Source organism: Mesoplodon densirostris, chromosome 3 (assembly GCF_025265405.1).
Source record: "Mesoplodon densirostris isolate mMesDen1 chromosome 3, mMesDen1 primary haplotype, whole genome shotgun sequence".
NCBI lineage: Eukaryota > Metazoa > Chordata > Mammalia > Artiodactyla > Ziphiidae > Mesoplodon > Mesoplodon densirostris.
In genome coordinates, this window is record NC_082663.1 from 118,874,607 (window position 1) to 118,892,389 (window position 17,783).

The window sequence follows — 17,783 nt, forward strand, 5'->3', positions numbered from 1 at the left end:
GCTATCTCATTTAATCATCACAACAACCTAAAATGTAGTGATTATAATCCCCATTTTATAGGTGAGGAAACTGAGGTCCAGAGGTCAAACCACTAATATTTAAGTGGTGGAGTCAGAATCACATCCATATCTGACTGTCAAATCCATGTTCTCTCTACCCCAGGGGCTTGTACATAACACACAGAAACCTGGGTCTTTGATTTCCTTGCATTCCTTCTGATATATTTAGTTTCTTCTTTAACCCCACAAACATGCTGGGATTTGGGCTGTTTTCACATGCACATTTACTGCAGGTTAAACTTAGCATCAGAAAGGTGCCAGTAACTCCCTCAAGGTTTTCCTGTGACCAAAACTGATCTCAATCTACCTGATGTCCACCTGCCTCATCAGACTGTAATCTCCATAATGGTAAGGACCATGTCTGTCTTATTCACCACTGTATTCTCCTAGTGCCCAGCACAGGACCTGGTAGATATTCAATATTTGTTGAATGAATGAATAAATGAATGACAAAGGCAGACAAAAGACTCCATAAAGCAAGAGAAGAGAACCTAAGATGAAGATTAAAAAGGCCAACATTTATTTTAAAGAAGAAGCAAAGAAGAGGAGAGATAGCCAGGAAGAGAATGAGAGACAGCAAGATAAGAAAATTCAGCACAAACAAGCAAGATAAAAATATCCTCTTGCCACTGTCCTTTTAAAATTACTTTCTATATTTGAGCCCAAGTGACAAGTGAAATCTCCTCTGTAATTTCCCATGTGTTCAGCTTAATGAATTTCCGGCACATGGTTTCAGTACTGGAGGGCCAATTTGGACACTGTGGGGGTGGGGGTGGAATTGAAATAGACTAACTAATTGAGTCTAGAAACCAAATGAAGGGGTGATTGGAAGCATGTGAGGAGGGAGCCAAGTCTTGGAACTTGCTCAACATCAAGGACTGGGAATTAGTCTTGCTCTAGCTGATGTCACCATGATGTTTCCCTACATGCCATAGAGGGAGCCCAGGATCCCAGGATGCTTTGCAACTATTCTTTGTACCACATCGCCTATCTTCTATTTATTTATTTATTTAGGCTGCATGGGATCTTTGTTGCTGCAGGCAGGCTTTCTCTAGTTGTGGTGAGCGGGGGCTACTCTTCGTTGTGGTGCATGGGCTTCTCATTGCAGTGGCTTCCCTTGTTGCGGAGCACAGGCTGTAGGCACGCGGGCTTCAGCAGTTGTGGCACATGGGCTCAGTAGTTGTGGCTCGCGGGCTCTAGAGCGCAGGCTTCAGTAGTTGTGGCACAGGGGCTTAGCTGCTCCACGGCATGTGGGATCTTCCCAGACCAGGGTTCGAACCCACGTCCCCTCCGTTGGCAGGTGGATTCTTAACCACGCCCCACCAGGGAAGTCCCCACATTGCCTATCTTCTAAAGAGCTTTATCTGTTTATATAGAGGGTAGCCTATTAGCAACTTAATTTCAACCATTGGAAAAATAGACTAGATCTTTCCATATACCTTCTACACAGTAGGTACACCATAAATCTTAAACCGAAACATTATGAGAGAGTCAAGTTAGGGAGGGGAAGTATGAGAATGCACAGTCTACCCCTCTGCATCTGTTTGTGCTGATGTATTAATGGGTGTGGCCACCCAAATGCATTAATTTTCTTTGTATACTGAGGAAGGAACTCTGAAAGGCCACAAGACCCAGAATAAAAAGTCCTTTCTAGACCTTAAAATTGACAATGACCATGAGGCCCACAATTTTAATCAGAATTGCAGATCTTTTAGGTCCCCAGGTATGCTTCTTATTGTTGTTTTAACACCTTTATTGAGATATAATTCACATACCATACAATTCACCCATTTAAAGTATACGATTCAACGGTTTTTATTATACTCACAGATATGTGCAACCATCACCACAATTTTAGAACTTTTTCATCCCCTCAAAAAGAAACCCCATGGGATGCTGGGCCCCACGCCTTTACACAAACACAGCAGCTCCTCCCCCTGCACCTCTGCCTTCACCGGCCTTGCGGGGATGGTTCCATCATGGCGTCAATGTAGAAATGACTACAGAAAGAACTGTTGGCTTTGCAAAATGACCCACCTCCTGGAATAACTTTAAATGAAAAGTGTTCAAAATTCAGTTACACAATGGATTGTAGACATAGAAGCTGCACCAAGTACCTATATGAAGGGGATAAATTTCAACTTCTATTTAAGTTTAGTAGTCGATATCCTTTTGACTCTCCTCAGTTATAATTAATTCCCCATGGGACTTCTCTGGTGGTCCAGTGGTTAAGAATCCACCTTCTAATGCAGGGGACGCAGGTTTGATCCCTGGTCCGGGAACTAAGATCCCACATGCCAGGGGCAGCTAAGCCTGTGTGCTCTAGAGCCCACACACCACAACTAGAAAGAAGCCCGCGTGCCACAAAAAGATCCCGCGTGCCGCAACTAAGACCCAATGCAGCCAAATAAATAAATAAATAATTTAAAAAAAGAAGAAACCCCATAACCCTTAGCTATTTCACCACCCCCACTCAACCTAAGCAACACTTAATTTACTTTCTGTCTTTATAGATTTTCCTGTCCTGGACTTTCATATGAATGGAATTAAGCACTGTGTGGTCTGGCTTCTTTAATTTAACATAATGTTTTCAAGGTTCACGTAGGTTGTATCATGAATCAGTACTTCATTTATTTTTATGGCCAAATAATATTCCACTGTATAGATATACCACATTTTGTTTATCCATTTGTCAGTTAAACGACATTTGGGTTGTTTCAAATTTTTGGCTCTAATGAATAATGCTACTGCGAACATGTATGTACAAGTTTTTGTGTAGACATACCTTTTCATTTTCTTGGGTATATACTTAGGAGTGGAATTGTTGAGCCATAAAGAAATTCTATGTTTAATAATATGAAGAACTGCCAGACTGTTTTCCAAAGCAGTTGCACCATTTTACATTCCCACCAGCAGTGTATGAGGGTTCCAGTTTCTCTATATCCTTGACAATCTAACTATGCTTTTGAGAAATAAGGACTTCCCTGGTGGTCCAGTGGCTGAGACTCTGCGCTCCCAATGCAGGCGGACCAGGTTCAGTCCCTGGTCAGGGCACTAGATCCCACATGCCGCAACTAAGAGTTCACATGCTGCAGCTAAAGATCCCAAACGCCACAATGAAGATCCCATGTGCTGCAACTAAGACCCAGTGCAGCCAAATAAATAAATGAATAAAAATTTTAAAAAAGAAATAAGGACTACTGCAGGGCCCCACTCTAACTTTGGTAGCTATTACAGAGCAGCAGCAAGGAGTACAGGGATGCAGGAGAGATCCCTCTTCTACTCTAAGCCTTTAAGATCAGCCAGAGGGAATACTGCCATCTCTAGTACTCTTCCTGACTCCCCAGGCTAGGTTAGCTGCCCCCTGAGATATGCCCAAGGATACCTATACTACTTATCTTTCTTCCCCAATAGACTGTAAGCTCTAGGCAGGCAGGAATCTCTATTCCTCTGAGTTTATTTTTTAATTTAATTTAATCTTTTATAAATTTATTTATTTTTGGCTGCATTGGGTCTTCGTTGCTGCGTGCGGGCTTTCTCTAGTTGCGCCAAGCGGGGGCTACTCTTTGTTGTGGTGCGCGAGCTTCTCACTGCAGTGCCTTCTCTTGTTGCAGAGCACAGGCTCTAGGCGCGTGGGCTTCTGTAGTTGTGGCTCACAGGCTCTAGAGCGCAGGCTCAGTAGTTGTGGCGCACGGGCTTAGTTGTTCCGCGGCATGTGGGATCTTCCTGGATCACGGATCAAACCCGTGTCCCCTGCATTGGCAGGCAGATTCTTAACCACTGTGCCACCAGGGAAGTCCTATTCCTCTGACTTTATATGCAGCACCTGAACAGGGTCTGGTAAATGGTAGATGGTCAGTAAATGTTGATGGGCAGATTAATTGAAGAAATGATTAAATATTTCTCTACTGGTTATTCCTGTCCAGGGAGGAGAGGAAAAGAGCAGTCTCGGGGCTGAAAGACATCAAGTAAGGAAGCAAGAAGGAGAGGATAAATGAAGGAGAAAGGGAAAGGCAGGCAAAAAGCTTGGAAACCTAGTGTCCCTTGGGGTCAGGCTTTTGATTATGAGGTCAAACTCAGAGCTCATGGACCTTCCCTAATCCTTTGCCTTTCATCTCACTGCATTTTTTTCCTATAAATTCTCCCTTTTCTTTTTTGTTATTCCTAACAATTTTGTCTTTGCAAGAATAAGAAACAAACAAAAAGGTAAAAAAGTAGTTGATATTATAAATAAAAGACCATATAGGGCTTCCCTGGTGGCACAGTGGTTGAGAGTCCGCCTGCCGATGCAGGGGACATGGGTTCGTGCCCCGGTCCGGGAAGATCCCACATGCCGCGGAGCGGCTGGGCCCGTGAGCCATGGCCGCTGAGCCTGCGCGTCCGGAGCCTGTGCTCCGCAACGGGTGAGGCCACAGCAGTGAGAGGCCCGCGTACCGCAAAAAAAAAAAAAAAAAAAAAAAAAAAAAAAAAAAAAAAGAACTGGGAGCTTATTTACACCCAACCATGGCATCAATTCACTGAAAAAATAAAATGCACATTTTAAAATAAAAAAAAAAAAAAAAAAAAAAAAAAGACCATATAAGTCAACTTGCCAAAATGAATTCAGAATTTAAAAGGATGGAGATTAAGAAGGTTGACTATAAAGGATTTTTTAACTGAGAAATGAAGAAATCATAATCTAGGTTTTCCTTCAAAGGACACACTAGCTAGCTAAAAAAGGTGACCACATTTTCAATATCACATGAGAACATGGCACATCTCTCAGCCTTACCTATGTCTGGCCTTCCCTCCATCCTGCCTTCTCCCTGGACTGATCTGTGAAACCAGTTGTCTCCAGGTCATTTGGTCCCTCTCTCCTCAAAGGCCCTGGTATCTCCCTATTCTCAATTACTTCCTGTCTTTGCTCTGAAAGCACACATGCACACATTCACACAAACCTCATCCTTCCTTTTCATGAATCCTTGGGTAGCTCTGCCTTCTCCATTTTGTGTGTTTGGAACGAAAGAAAGCAAAATATATGAGATGCCAATGCAATTTCTCCTTTAGCAGAGCTCCGCAGGACAATTACCCACCCCATCTGCCTGGTTTTATAGCTCTCATAACCCTCCTTTATGAACGCACTGTGGCAGCTGGATGCAGGCATTGATTATGGCAGCAGTCTTCAGCCACTTTCCTATTTAACTGCAAAGCAGAGCTCCTGCCTACCAGCCCAGCACTGATCATGTGACGTTTTTAATTATTGTATTTATGTAAGCCTTTTTCCTACCAGAGCCTGTGTCCAATTCCATCAAAACTGGGGAGGATTTGTGCTTGCCACTTCAGTGGCTCTGTGTCCTTAGGGCCTAAAGTCTTTTCCTGGAATCAATGTAGGACTCTGGGCTTTCTCAGCAGAGGTCTGGAAGTGTGGGGGTGTACAGGAAGCACATTTTTTTGTTGTTGTTATGAAATACCCGAGGAAATAGATAATAAAACATGTTGGCAGATAAGGGCATTGGCTGACTCCCAGGGGTTCACCTGACGAAGGTGCCAGGTGCAATAGATCAGCAGAGCCAGTAGGATGCTGGAGCTATAGGAACGAAGTGGCTTTAGAATTTTGAGAATTATGGAATGGATTTTGGAATTACTGCTGCTGGGCCTTGCCCTTCTAGTCCTCAGCTTCACCAAATGTTCAGCAGGAGAGAATCATATTGACTCCAGGTAGTGGGGGAAGGTTTAGTGTTCAAAAGAAATGCTGGCAACCTGGTGGGCAAAATATGGCCTCTTTGGCTATTGTGCCACGGTGAAAGGCAAGTCTGGCAGAGAAAGTACTCTTTAGTTGCTGCAGCTCAGCTAAGGATCCCACTGCAGGGCCGCAGGGATGGTCCCGCAGGTTAGGCTGGAGTGACTAGCATAATCTAGCCGAAAACCTCCTGGAGAGATCCCAAAGACCAAGGTGACCTGTGTGGGCAGGCGATCCGTTAGCCGAGTGACAGAACTGCTGAAGAAAGCCAGAAAGAGGATCTGCGTGGGAGGTGGAAAAAGCGTGGGCTGAGCTTGCGGCAACCGAAAGACGCCACACGTGTGAGGAACCCGCGGCGCTCGGTGTGGGCAGGCGGGAAGCACCGCCCCGCTAGGACACACCAAGTTTTCTCTTAAGCAGTCCCACACCCAGCGCCCTTTGCATGCGTAAGTTACAAATGGGATGGGTGTCATAATTGTAACGCTTGTTCGGATTCCTACCTTTTCTCTTCTGGGGTCTAGTTCCTGAAAAAGAGAGTATGCTCACCTCTGCCACAGCTCTCCCATTTTTCTAACTCTTTCCTGGGCGGGGTTTCTGGGCCCCTCCCGCTGAGGGCCCGCCCAGTAGCCGCCCCGGGGCGGGGCTCCCCTCGGCTCCCGGCTGCCCTTTCCCCTGCGGACTCTACCCGAGCTGCAGTGTCCCCGCCGAGCTCCGGACACGTGCTGGTGAGTAAGGGCAAATAGGGGAGAGAGTCCTTGGAGGTTTACCAGCCAGGGGCGAGAGGCAGTTGTGGGGAGGCTTCTTCCTTGGCACGGGACGAAATTGGGGTTCGTTCCCTCGTGACCCCAGGTTCGGAGGGCATGTTGAAGAGATGCTGGGGGATCGTACCCCCAGAGTCGCCCCCTGTTTCCTACCATCCCTACTGTCTCTGGAGAGTTCCCTAGAGCCGGTCTCGGAGAGTCCCAGGCACCAGGGCCAGGGACTTGGGAAGGTTTCTGAGGAACACGTGTTCGGGTGGAGCTCGGTCAGTCCCTTCAACCCGAGCCCCTGAAAGGGACAGGCTATTTTTGGATTCGTTTTTAGACCTGGACAATAAGCCCCCTCTATTTTCCTTTTCCTCTAAATTGTTTGGAGGCGTTTAGGAGTGAAATTAGAGGATGGCTGGAAAAAAGTATGGTCTTAGATACTCTCACTTTATATATATAAGATAAATTATAAGGGTGAGTGTGTAGGAATGTTTATTAACATTTTGCAAATATTTCGGTTATTGTTTTCAACCTGTAGTTGGGGTCGTTGGCAGGAATGGCAACCTAACTGCCTCCAGTTCCTTTCACACCGATTACTGCATCCAATCATTTTTTAAGATGCTGTTTTATGGTTCTTCAAGAGGTCACATAATTGAGGCCCTTCTCAATCTAGTTTTAACCAGCCTCTCCAATTTTCACTGCCCACTGCTCTCCCAGGATAACTTTCCCTTCTACTCACCAGTATTTATCTCCTTGCCTGGAATGTAGCTCCTGATAACAAGTGTTACTGAGTTATCAGTCTATAGCAGATATTATCCTATGGGCTTAATTTATATTCCATTTAAATCTCCCAACCACCCCGGGTACTATTATCAACACCCCCATTCTACAAATGAGGAGACTGAGGTACAGAGGTTAAGTTACTTGCCCACTGCCACTTGGGTGTTAAGTGACAGAGCCATTAATTTGATACTTGATGAGACCATTAATTTGCTACTGTTGAACTGCTGTGGTATGCAGGTACAAATGACATATGACAATAAAGCTAACCAAGGGAAAGCTATTTGTTTTATTTCCTGCTATTGTTTCTGTGGCTCAGGCCTCACCAAGTTAGAGTTTTGAGGGTAGGGGTCTTGAACTCCACACAAGTGTTCACTAACTATTGGCTGACTCTAACCTGGAGTGCTTTGATTGCAGAGGGGCCAGCTGTGGACTTTGGGAAGATGCAGCGCCAGGTGAGTGCAACTCCATTAGCCTACCTTTGGCCCCAGCTGTAGGCAGCTGCCTAGGTTTCCATGTACCTAGGCAAGTGTTACACTGCTGGGAGAACAGCAGCCAATATAGCTGGTTGGCATTCTGGGCCTGGTTCATGCCAACTATGTTGTTAACTATACCAGGATGCCAGCATATTTGCTTTTCCATTAAGGTTAAATCTGCAAGAGCATGCCTTTGCAAGGAGAAACCTAACATGGAGAATGGTTCTGGTCCGACAGGTTTGGCTAGTATGAAGTTCCTTGAATCATGCCTTGGAAACAGAACAAAGGCAATGGAGGGATATATAAGTAGAGAGGAAAAGTTGGGCTTTTTTGAGTCTACCAAGTGCTCAAAAGGGGCCTTATAGGACTTTCCTGGTGGTCCAGTGGTTAAGACTCCAAGCTTCCACCGCACGGGATAGATCCTTGGTCGGGGAAGTTCCACATGCCCCGCGCTGCGCCCCCTCCCCACCCCGCAAAACAAAACAAGTGTGCGCAGACACACAAAAGAGGGGGGCCTTATAGAGGGTGGAAGTCAATGGGATTTTTGCAGATTTCATAGCTCCCACTCCCCCACAGTACAGAGCTAGTCAGGATAAACCCTTTGTAGAAGGATAGCTGTAGTTATCTGTGAGAATGCCATGCCTTACAAGGAAACATAGATGTGAATCTGCTTTAAAATTATGGTGGTTTTTTTTTTTTTTTTTTTTTTTTGCTGCACTGCATGGCTTGTGGGATCTTAGTTCCCCAACCAGGATTCGAACCCGGGCCCTCAGCAGTGAAAGTGCAGAGTCTTAACCACTGGACCGCCAGGGAATTCCCTGGGCATTCTTTAGTTCATTAATAGAATATAAAAATATCAATTCATTGAGGGGGCTCTAGATACTAGGTCTAGCTACAATGATAATAATTTATGCTTTAGGTTGACAGTATATTTTTGTTGATATCTTACTGATTTTCAGGAGTAAGCAGACTTGTTGTCTCTTTGGAGCAGTAGATACTGAGTCCCCTTTGTAGTGATATTGTTTTAGAATGCTAATTTTCTAAAAAAGAGATGCTTCTCAGTTCTAGGCAATCACTTATCACTCAGGGTGATGCTGGAGGTTGTCCAATAGGGCTGACTTAGTTGCTGCTTTCTGTGAAAAGTGATATGTTAGTTCTACAGAAGGAACTGGTGAGGATGTTGGGAGGCAGAGGAGTTATTTATCAAAGCTAGTTTTGTTCTATCAATTGGCTTTGCCTTAAAAGGATTCTTTCAGCTAAATGTTGGGTGCTTTGTGTGAATACCTCATATGTTCATTGTGAATAGCCTTTAATATGTCGTTTTTTTTTTTTTTAAGATGTGGGGGGTAGGAGTTTATTAATTAATTTATTTTTGCTGTGTTGCGTCTTCGTTTCTTTGCGAAGGCTTTCTCTAGCTGTGGCAAGTGGGGGCCACTCTTCATCGCGGTGCGCGGGCCTCTCACTATCGCGGCCTCTCTCATTGCGGAGCACAGGCTCCAGACGCGCAGGCTCAGTAGTTGTGGCTCATGCTCCGCGGCATGTGGGCTCCTCCCAGACCAGGGCTCGAACCCGTGTCCCCTGCATTAGCAGGCAGATTCTCAACCACTGCACCACCAGGGAAGCCCTATCGGTTCTTAATACAAGTGATATCTAGAGGTCTTTAGTAGTAACAGGCAAGAAAAAAGGTAAGTAATGGGAAATAAAATAATTGCTGAGGATATAAAAATTATGGTAAATCATAAATGACAAACAGCATTTTGTTTCTGTCTCTACAAAAAAGCAGCCTTAGGAGCTGGGATGTTGAACACTGAAATCTTTTTCTTTTTAGGATGACTTGAAAGTAGGGCATCCTTGGCCCTCCTGAAGAGAGGAAATTAGTGGCAGATGGACAGTCTGTGTATGGAGTTATCAGGTAAATGTCCTTATTCATTCCAACATTGACTATGTGCCAGGCCTGTTTGTTAGATGGAGCCCATCAGGAAACAATTGGGAGGCAGAATCAACTGTATTTGCCCCTAACAAATCCTATTCAGGGAAAGGCTGAGTAGGATTTTGGTGATTATGGTCTGAAGGCATGTGGGATCTTTGAGATTATCTGTGTCATTCCATCTGAGGAAACTGGGGGGCGATTGTAAATTCTGTGAGGGAAAGGTTAGTGTATCTTACCTTGTTCACAGCTAGATCCCAAGCACAGTGCCCAGCACATTGCAAGAACTTGCTCAATGTTGGATAAAATGACTGAAGCCATGGGAAAGGGTTTCCTGTTCCCAATTTTTTAAAGGATTTGACAGCACGGTCTGCAATCAGTGCTCCTAGGCCTCTGTTTTGCAGGCCGTGTTCAATTCATGGGGATACCTATATCCATGTCTTCTACCTGGGGTACTTGGGTATCTGAAACAAATAAGAAAACTGTTTCAGGAATCATCCAGCAATTGTCAGCTGTCCAGGCTAGTGTGATGCCTCGGATGGTGTTACACTGTTGGAAGAGCAAATGCTGCCTTTATCGAGGTCTGGCTGTAGTACTGTTTTGGCGCTGTGGCTGAGTACCTTTGGGCAACGTTTTGCACCTCTGAGAGTGGAGTAACTCCTCCTGTGGAGTTGGTCCTAGTCTGGGTGCAAACAGTTTTTTTCTGTTAGAAAAGGACCCTGCCTTAAGGATAGCCTGTCATTCCTTTCCGCTTTGAAACCTAGATGCCTTTACCTGAGTGAGAAACCTTCCTCCACTGGGACCTCAGATGTCTGACCAGCCCTTCATGACACCAAGATAAGTAATGTATGCAGTGCTTTTGTCATGTAGTTTCTAGTTAACTCACTTCAGCTCAGATGGGTGGTGTGAAATAATAGAAAAAATATATATACATACATTTTTTTATGCACACACACACACACACTTGATATATATATATCTGCCCCTGGTTTTTGGTACAGCTCCTAAAACCCTTCTGATTTCCTAAGTGATCAGAGCACTAGGAGCATCTTTTGTTCTAATATTTGGTCTTTGAATGTGGCTCCTGACAATGAGCTCCTAAATCCCTTGGAACTTCCTGGGTGATGTATGTCTTTTGTTCTGGTGGGGCTGGTCACCAGAAAGACCAGGCAATGATTAGAGCTTAGAATTGTCACACACACACACACACACACACACACACACACTCTCTCTCTCTCTCTCTCAGACACACACTCATTCTCCAGAATGGGGAGAGGGGTTGGAGATGGAGTTAATGATCATGATGAAGCCTCCATAAAACTTCCAGCAGTATGGGGTTCAGAGAACTTAACAGGTTGGTAAACAACATGTTGAGCTGCTGGGAGAGTAGCATCCCTTCCCACATACCTTGTCCTGCGCATCTCTTCCATCTGGATGTTCATTTGTATCCTTTATCGTATCCTTTTATAATAAACAGGTAAACAGTAAGCTGTTTTCCTGAGCTCTTTGAGCCACTCTAGCAAAAATTAGTCAAACCCAAGGAGAAGGCTGTGGCAATCTCTGACTTACAACCTTTCTGTCAGAAGTACAGGTTAACAACCTGGACTTGTGTCTGGCATCTGAAGTGGAGAAGGAGCAGTCTTGTGGGACTGTGCCCTTGGCCTCTGGGATCTGAAGTTATCTCTAGGTGTAGATATTGTCAGAATTGAGTTAAATTGCAGGGCACCCAGCTGGTGACAAGATTTGCTTGGTGTGGGAAAAACACCCACACATCTGGTGTCAGAAGTACTGAGAGTGTGATCAGAGTGTGAGACTAAAGGAAAAACAGGAGTGAGGTTTTCTTCATAGGTGGGAATATTTAAAATTCTAAAAAAAATTGTGGCAGGACTTCCCTAGTGTCTCAGTGGATAAGAATCCGCCTGTCAATGCAGGGACACAGGTTTGAGCCCTGGTCTGGGAAGATCCCACATGCTGCGGAGCAACTAAGCCCCTGTGCCACAACTAATGAACCTGCGCTTTACAGCCCGCGAGCCACAACTGTTGAGCCCACGTGCCACAACTACTGAAGCCCTCGCGCCTAGAGCCCATGCTCCGCAACAAGAAAAGCCACCACGATGAGAAGCCTGTGCCCCGCAACGGAAAGTAGCCCCTGCTCACCGCAACTAGAGAAAGCCCACACGCAGCAATGAAGACCCAACACGGCCAAAAAAAATAAACTTATTTAAAAGAAAATTATGGCAAGAACTAGAATTTTAGAGAAGAATGATTACTCTAAAGTCCAAGGCTTGGGACTTCCCTGGCAGTCCAGTGGTTAGGACTTTGGGCTTCCACTGCAAGGGGCCTGGGTTCAATCCCTGGTTGGGGAACTAAGATCTTACAAGGCATGCAGTGCGGCCAAAAAAAAAAAAAGTCCAAGACTTAAACTAAGCCCTCATATTCTAGAGCTCTGCTGTACACTACATGTGGATTTAAATTGACAAATAAAATCCATTTCTCCATATCAGTATCTAGTGACTACCTACTGGCCAGCTTTAGAAGACATTTCCACCAATGCAGGAAGTTTGCACTTGTGTTCTAGAGGAGGAGTTGGCAAACTTGCTGTAAAGGGCCCAATAATATTTTAGGTTTGTGCACCATATAGTATCTGTTGCAACTACTCAAGTCTGTAATTGCAGTGTGCAAGCAGCCATAGATAATACGTTAACAAATGAGCATTACTGTGTTTCAATAAAACTTTATTTAGGGGGCTTCCCTTGTGGCACAGTGGTTAAGAATCCGCCTGCCAATGCAGGAGAAACAGGTTTGAGCCCTGGTCCGCGAAGATCCCACATACCGTCGAGCAACTAAGCCTGCGCACCACAATGAAGAGTAGTCCTGGCTTGCTGCAACTAGAGAAAGCCCACGTGCAGCAACAAAGACCCAACACAGCCAAAAATAATAAATAAATAAAATAAATAAATTTATTTTTAAAAAAAACTTTATTTAGGGACATTGAAAGTGAAAATTTCAGTGTTGAAAGAAAAAATTCCCCTCAACCATGCTAAGCTTGAGAGCCTGTTTTTTTTTTGAAAAAACAGATGGCAGGCCAGAATTACCAAACTCTGTTTTAGGGAATGAAATTCAGGCCTTGGGAGTTTACAGCTCATTTGTGACAGATTTAGGGCCAGTACCAACATGTGTCCCTAAAAAATTATGTTATCAATACCTTTGCCTTAGAGCAAGCTTTTACCATATGGTATTAAACTCCTTTTAGAGGATTGAGGTGACTTAAGTAAATTATCCAGTAGTAGGATAGTACTTATTTCTTGTGTTTAGTGTTTGTTATATATACTTTTTAAATGGGTTACTTATAATTGTTTTCTCTTTTAATGTACACCTAAAGAAGAGGCCCTAAGAAAGAATAGCAATCTGGTTTCCAGCAGAAGCTGATCACAAACTCAACCCTAGGTAGTGAAGTAGAAATGGTCCCAAAGGAAAGAGGAATTTTTTTTTTTTTTTTTTTTTTTTTTTTTGCGGTACGCGGGCCTCTCACTGTTGTGGCCTCTCCCGTTGCAGAGCACAGGCTCCGGATGCACAGGCTCAGCGGCCATGGCTCACGGGCCCAGCCGCTCCGCGGCATGTGGGATCTTCCCAGACCGGGGCACGAACCCGTGTTCCCTGCATCGGCAGGCGGACTCTCAACCACTGCGCCACCAGGGAAGCCCGGAAATTTTTATATATCATGAATAGCCAAGGTTTAAAATCTGGGATCTCAAGTTCCTCTGAGCATACAGATTGCTTTCCTGAGCATGGTAAAGCTACCCAGGTGCAGGGAGGGGCCCCTATGTTGCTACTTGGAAAGGGAAAATTCATTTGGTGTTTGTGCCTGTATTCAATACCCCAGGAGGTTTCAGTGGCTTAATCATGCACATTAAAATAATTTAATGGGATTTCCTACTTGATAAGTGAAGTTAATTGGTCACTTACTACTCCCTGTCGGCTTGATTTCTTTTTTTTAAGATTTCCTATTGAGTCTGAGATGAAGTTACACATTTCAGAGTAGCTTTTTATCCATTCCTTCTCTTTCACCATCACCCTTTTCCCTTGCTGCAAGAAAAACTGAAATTGGACTGGCAGATATTGGTCTGTAAATATCCAAGCTGCCACCTCCTGCCATAGATAGCAGTTAGTGAACACAAGTGCCCCTTTTCATTGCTCTGCTCAAGTTTCAGGTCCTGTACTATATTAAGAGGGAAAATTAAAGCAGGATGAGTAGAGGGCCCCAAGTATTGAGTGCTGTCCCTGGCGCCTGTCAATTTATTTTCCTTCCTTCAGTGTTGAAAGAAACTTGTCAATGAACATTTACATTGAAATTTTGGATTATATCTCAAATTTTAATCAGGAAAACAAAAACCCCAGAGGAATAAATTCTGCAGGCCCCAAAGGGACATAAAAAGGTGGCTCAGTCCCTAGGAACTCACACAAAGGAAAACAACCTGGTAAGAGCAACTAATTAAGAACCTAAAACAGTGACAATGGCTCTTGTGACTCGTGTTGCTTAATTAGGGTTTTATGAACAGATCCAGTTAATGGACCCGTCAATATTCTCTTGGAAAACAATTTCACTGAATTAACAAATCAACTGTAATACTTAGAATGTCTGCTTAGCAACACCTTTCTCTTTACTGTTATTTAGGAACACTTTTAATGACCCAACATGCTAGGTCATATATTTGTCAATTTAGGATCCTAAAGCCTGGTTCAAAGGAGCCCCTGTTACTTTAGCTCTCCCTAATCTCCATTATAAGCCCTTTGGGGTGTGAGAACATTTTATACTGCTTTTTGAGGGTGACTTAACCGTTACCTGGGAAAGGCGTGATAAAATGGACCTTGAAATTTATTTCATTTTAGAATAGTTGTAGATTTACAGAAAAGTTGTGAAGATGGTACAAAGAATTCACGTGTAGCCTGCACCCAGTTTCTCTTAATGTTAACATCTTATATTAGTATAGTACATTTGTCACAATTCATAGGCTAATATTGGTACATTATTATTGACTAAAGTTCATGCTTTATTCACATTTCCTTAGTTTTCACCTAATGTCCTTTGTCTGTTCCAGGATCCCACTGAAGATATTACATTTAGTCATCATGTCTCCTTAGGCTTCTCTTGGCTGTGACAGCTTCTTAGACTTTCCTTGTTTTTGATGACCTCAGGTTTTGAGTAAGGCATTTTGTAGAGTTTCTCAATTAGTTTGAGTTTTTCTCATAATTAGGATTTCAAAATCTTAAATGATTTTGAAAGGAAGACCACAGTACCATTCTCCTCCCATATCAAGGGTACATACTATCAACATAACTTATTACTATTGATGTTAACCTTGATCATGTGGCTGAGGTCATATTTTCAGGTATTTCCACTGTAAAGTTACCCCTTCTCCCCAATGTTGTACTCCTTGGAATGAAGTCACTGTGTGCAGCCCACACTTAAGAAGAGTGGAGTTGTGGTATTCCTTCTTTATAAATATATATATTTATTCGAGTATAGTTGAGTTACAATGTTGTGTTTCTGCTGTACAGCAAAGTGAATCAGTTATACATATACATATGTCCACTCTTTTAGATTCTATTCCTGTATAGGTCACTACAGAGTATTAAGTAGAGTTCCTTGTGCTCTACAGTAGGTTCTTAGTTATCTATTTTATATATAGTAGTATGGAGTTGTGGTATTCTTAAGAGTGAAATGTTTACATCAGTTTATTGAAATTCTATAGAAAGTAATTGGTCTCTTCCCTCATTTATTAAATTTATTTCTATGACTATGGACTCATGGATATTCATTTTATGCTTTGGGAAATAATCCAGTATTAAACTTAATTTTGTTCAAAGTGTTGGCATCTTTGGCCACTGGGAGCTCTTACAGTTGACTCCTGTGTCCCTTTGATATGCCCCCATCATTGTGCTGTTGTTTTTAAACACTTCTCACTTTATGGCATCATAAGATGCTCCAGGTTCATCTTATATCTTTCCTGTCCCAGAGTTAGCCATTTATCTAAGGAGTCATGGTTCCTTTATTGGAGAATGGTATTAAGGAACCAAGACCTGGGCGCTAAATGTGCTCTAGATACTGAGGTGTTATTGCTTCTAGGTCCTGTCAGCTACATGGTGCTTCTATGAACATTGGGGTTCTTGTATCTTTTCATTTTATTTATTTATTGGCTGCGTTGGGTCTTTGTTGCTGCACACAGGCTTTCTCTAGTTGCTGCGAGCAGGGGCTACTCTTCCGTTGCGGTGTGTGGGCTTCTCATTGCAGTGGCTTCTCGTTGCGGAACACGGGCTCTAGGTACGCGGGCTTCAGTAGCTGTGGTGTGCAGGCTCAGTAGTGTGGCACATGGGCTCTAGAGCACAGGCTCAGTAGTTGTGCACGGGCTTAGTTGCTCTGCGGCATGTGGGATCTTCCCAGACCAGGGATCGAACCCATGTCCCCTGCATTGACAGGTGGACTCTTAACCACTGTGCCACCAGGGAAGTCCCGCTTGTATCTTTTCAAATTAGAGTTTTCTCCAGATATATCCCCAGGATTCCTGGATCATATGGCAACTCTAGTTTTTTAAGGAACCTCCATACTTACTGTTTTCCATAGTGGCTGCTTTACATTCCCACCAACAGTGTAGGAGGGTTCCCTTTTCTCCACACACTCTCCAGCATTTGTTATTTGTAGACTTTTTAATGATGGCCATTCTGACTGGTGGGAAGTGCATTTCTCTGATAATTAGTGATGTCAAGCATCTTCATGTGCTTATTGGCCATCTGTATGTCTTCTTTAGAGAAATGTCTTATCTAGGTCTTCTACCCAGTTTTTGATTGGGTTGTTTGTTTTTTTGATACTGAGTTGTACAAGCTGTTTGTATATTAGAAATAAATTCCTTGTCTGTAGCATCATTTGCAAATATTTTTTCCTATTCTGTAGGTTGCCTTTTCATTTTGTTTATGGTTTCCTTTGTTGTGCAAAAGCTTAAAAGTTTGATTAGGTCCCATTTTTAAATTTTTGCTTTTATTTCTGTTGCCTTGGGAGACTGACCTAAGAAAACACTGCTATGATTTATGAACATTCCATTTTTAGTACTCAACATGTCTTAGTCTATGGTCTTCGTTTATTCTCTTTCATTTAGAATACTGGTTGAGGCTGTTGTCTTTTATAGTAGATGCTGTATTCCCCAAATGACGGATTTTTTTTACCCTATGAGCTCACAGAAGAGGATGGGAATTTTGTATCAGCTGGTGGTAGAAGGGAGGAGCCAAGCCCAGGCCCTAGTGTACTAATGAATTGAAGGAAAGTAGAGATGTCCTCAAGGCACAGAGCCTGTGAGTTAGAATCTGGGACTTCACCAGGATGGCAGATGGTAGAACTTCCTCTTCTTCCCCTCAGTTGTAATTCTCTAGAGGAGAACTCCAGGAGCTAATGGTTACAGTATGTTGGCCACCCCAGGAGAGTTCTTTGCCAGCCTACGGCACAACCCCTACTCCCATGGCACTCTACCCTTTTCTACACTGGGCTTCCATTTCTTTCCCCTGTATAGTAGGGCCCAATCATGATCTGCTCATCCAGGGGACTCTTCATATTTAGTTTCTCACATCCCTAACCTCCCTCTTATTTGTGTGTATAATATCTCCCGGGCTAAGTTAGAGGAAGATGAGTAAATAACCTATGCTATTTACTCATCTTGTCAGAAGACTAGTCATTTAACTCATACCCTTTTTATGGCTTTACAGCTTTTATGAACTGAACTCTGCTAGACATTGGGGATACGTGATGAACAAGACACAGTCTAGCCCTCTCTTGTTTACCACCCTCAGATTTCATTCTGGACACGCTGGTTTCTTTCAGTCCTTTTGCGTCTAGGTCTCTGCACATGCTGTTTCCCTTTCCCATTCCATCTTCCTTTTCCACTTTTTCTACTTTGAGATCTCAGCCCAGGCAGCACTTCAGCAGAGAAGCCACCCTCCCTGACTGAGCACGCATTTTATGTGTCATTGTACCATGTTTTACCACAGAGCTAGATAGCCCCGTGCCATGTAACAGTCCTTTGAAAGAT

The 17,783-nt window shown here is 43.6% G+C and overlaps 2 protein-coding genes and 1 non-coding gene across 5 annotated transcripts in view; 2 read left to right on the forward strand and 1 right to left on the reverse strand.

The window, feature by feature from the left end:
* The window catches only part of SIL1 (SIL1 nucleotide exchange factor), a 303,853-nt gene extending 297,492 nt beyond the window's left edge, over positions 1–6,361 (reverse strand). Inside the window, exon 1 of one of the 2 annotated variants that reach the window (XM_060091988.1) lies at positions 6,280–6,361. Coding sequence is in view for 1 of the 2 variants with exons in the window: in XM_060091985.1 (XP_059947968.1) it covers positions 6,326–6,345 (20 nt within the window). In the remaining variant the exon portion in view is untranslated. The remainder of the gene's footprint in view (positions 1–6,279) is intronic. The other variant, XM_060091985.1, reaches the window with a different exon arrangement.
* Positions 6,362–6,440: 79 nt separating this feature from the next.
* MATR3 (matrin 3) overlaps positions 6,441–17,783 on the forward strand; it is a 48,782-nt gene continuing 37,439 nt past the window's right edge. For both annotated transcript variants that reach the window (XM_060093425.1, XM_060093429.1), the window contains exons 1-4: positions 6,441–6,504; positions 7,723–7,760; positions 9,610–9,693; positions 10,473–10,554. The gene's annotated coding sequence lies outside the window, so the exon portion shown is untranslated. The remainder of the gene's footprint in view (positions 6,505–7,722; positions 7,761–9,609; positions 9,694–10,472; positions 10,555–17,783) is intronic.
* On the forward strand, positions 10,206–10,405 carry LOC132487281 (small nucleolar RNA SNORA74). Its single transcript, XR_009531571.1, has one exon. It is a non-coding gene; the product is annotated as a small nucleolar RNA SNORA74 (small nucleolar RNA).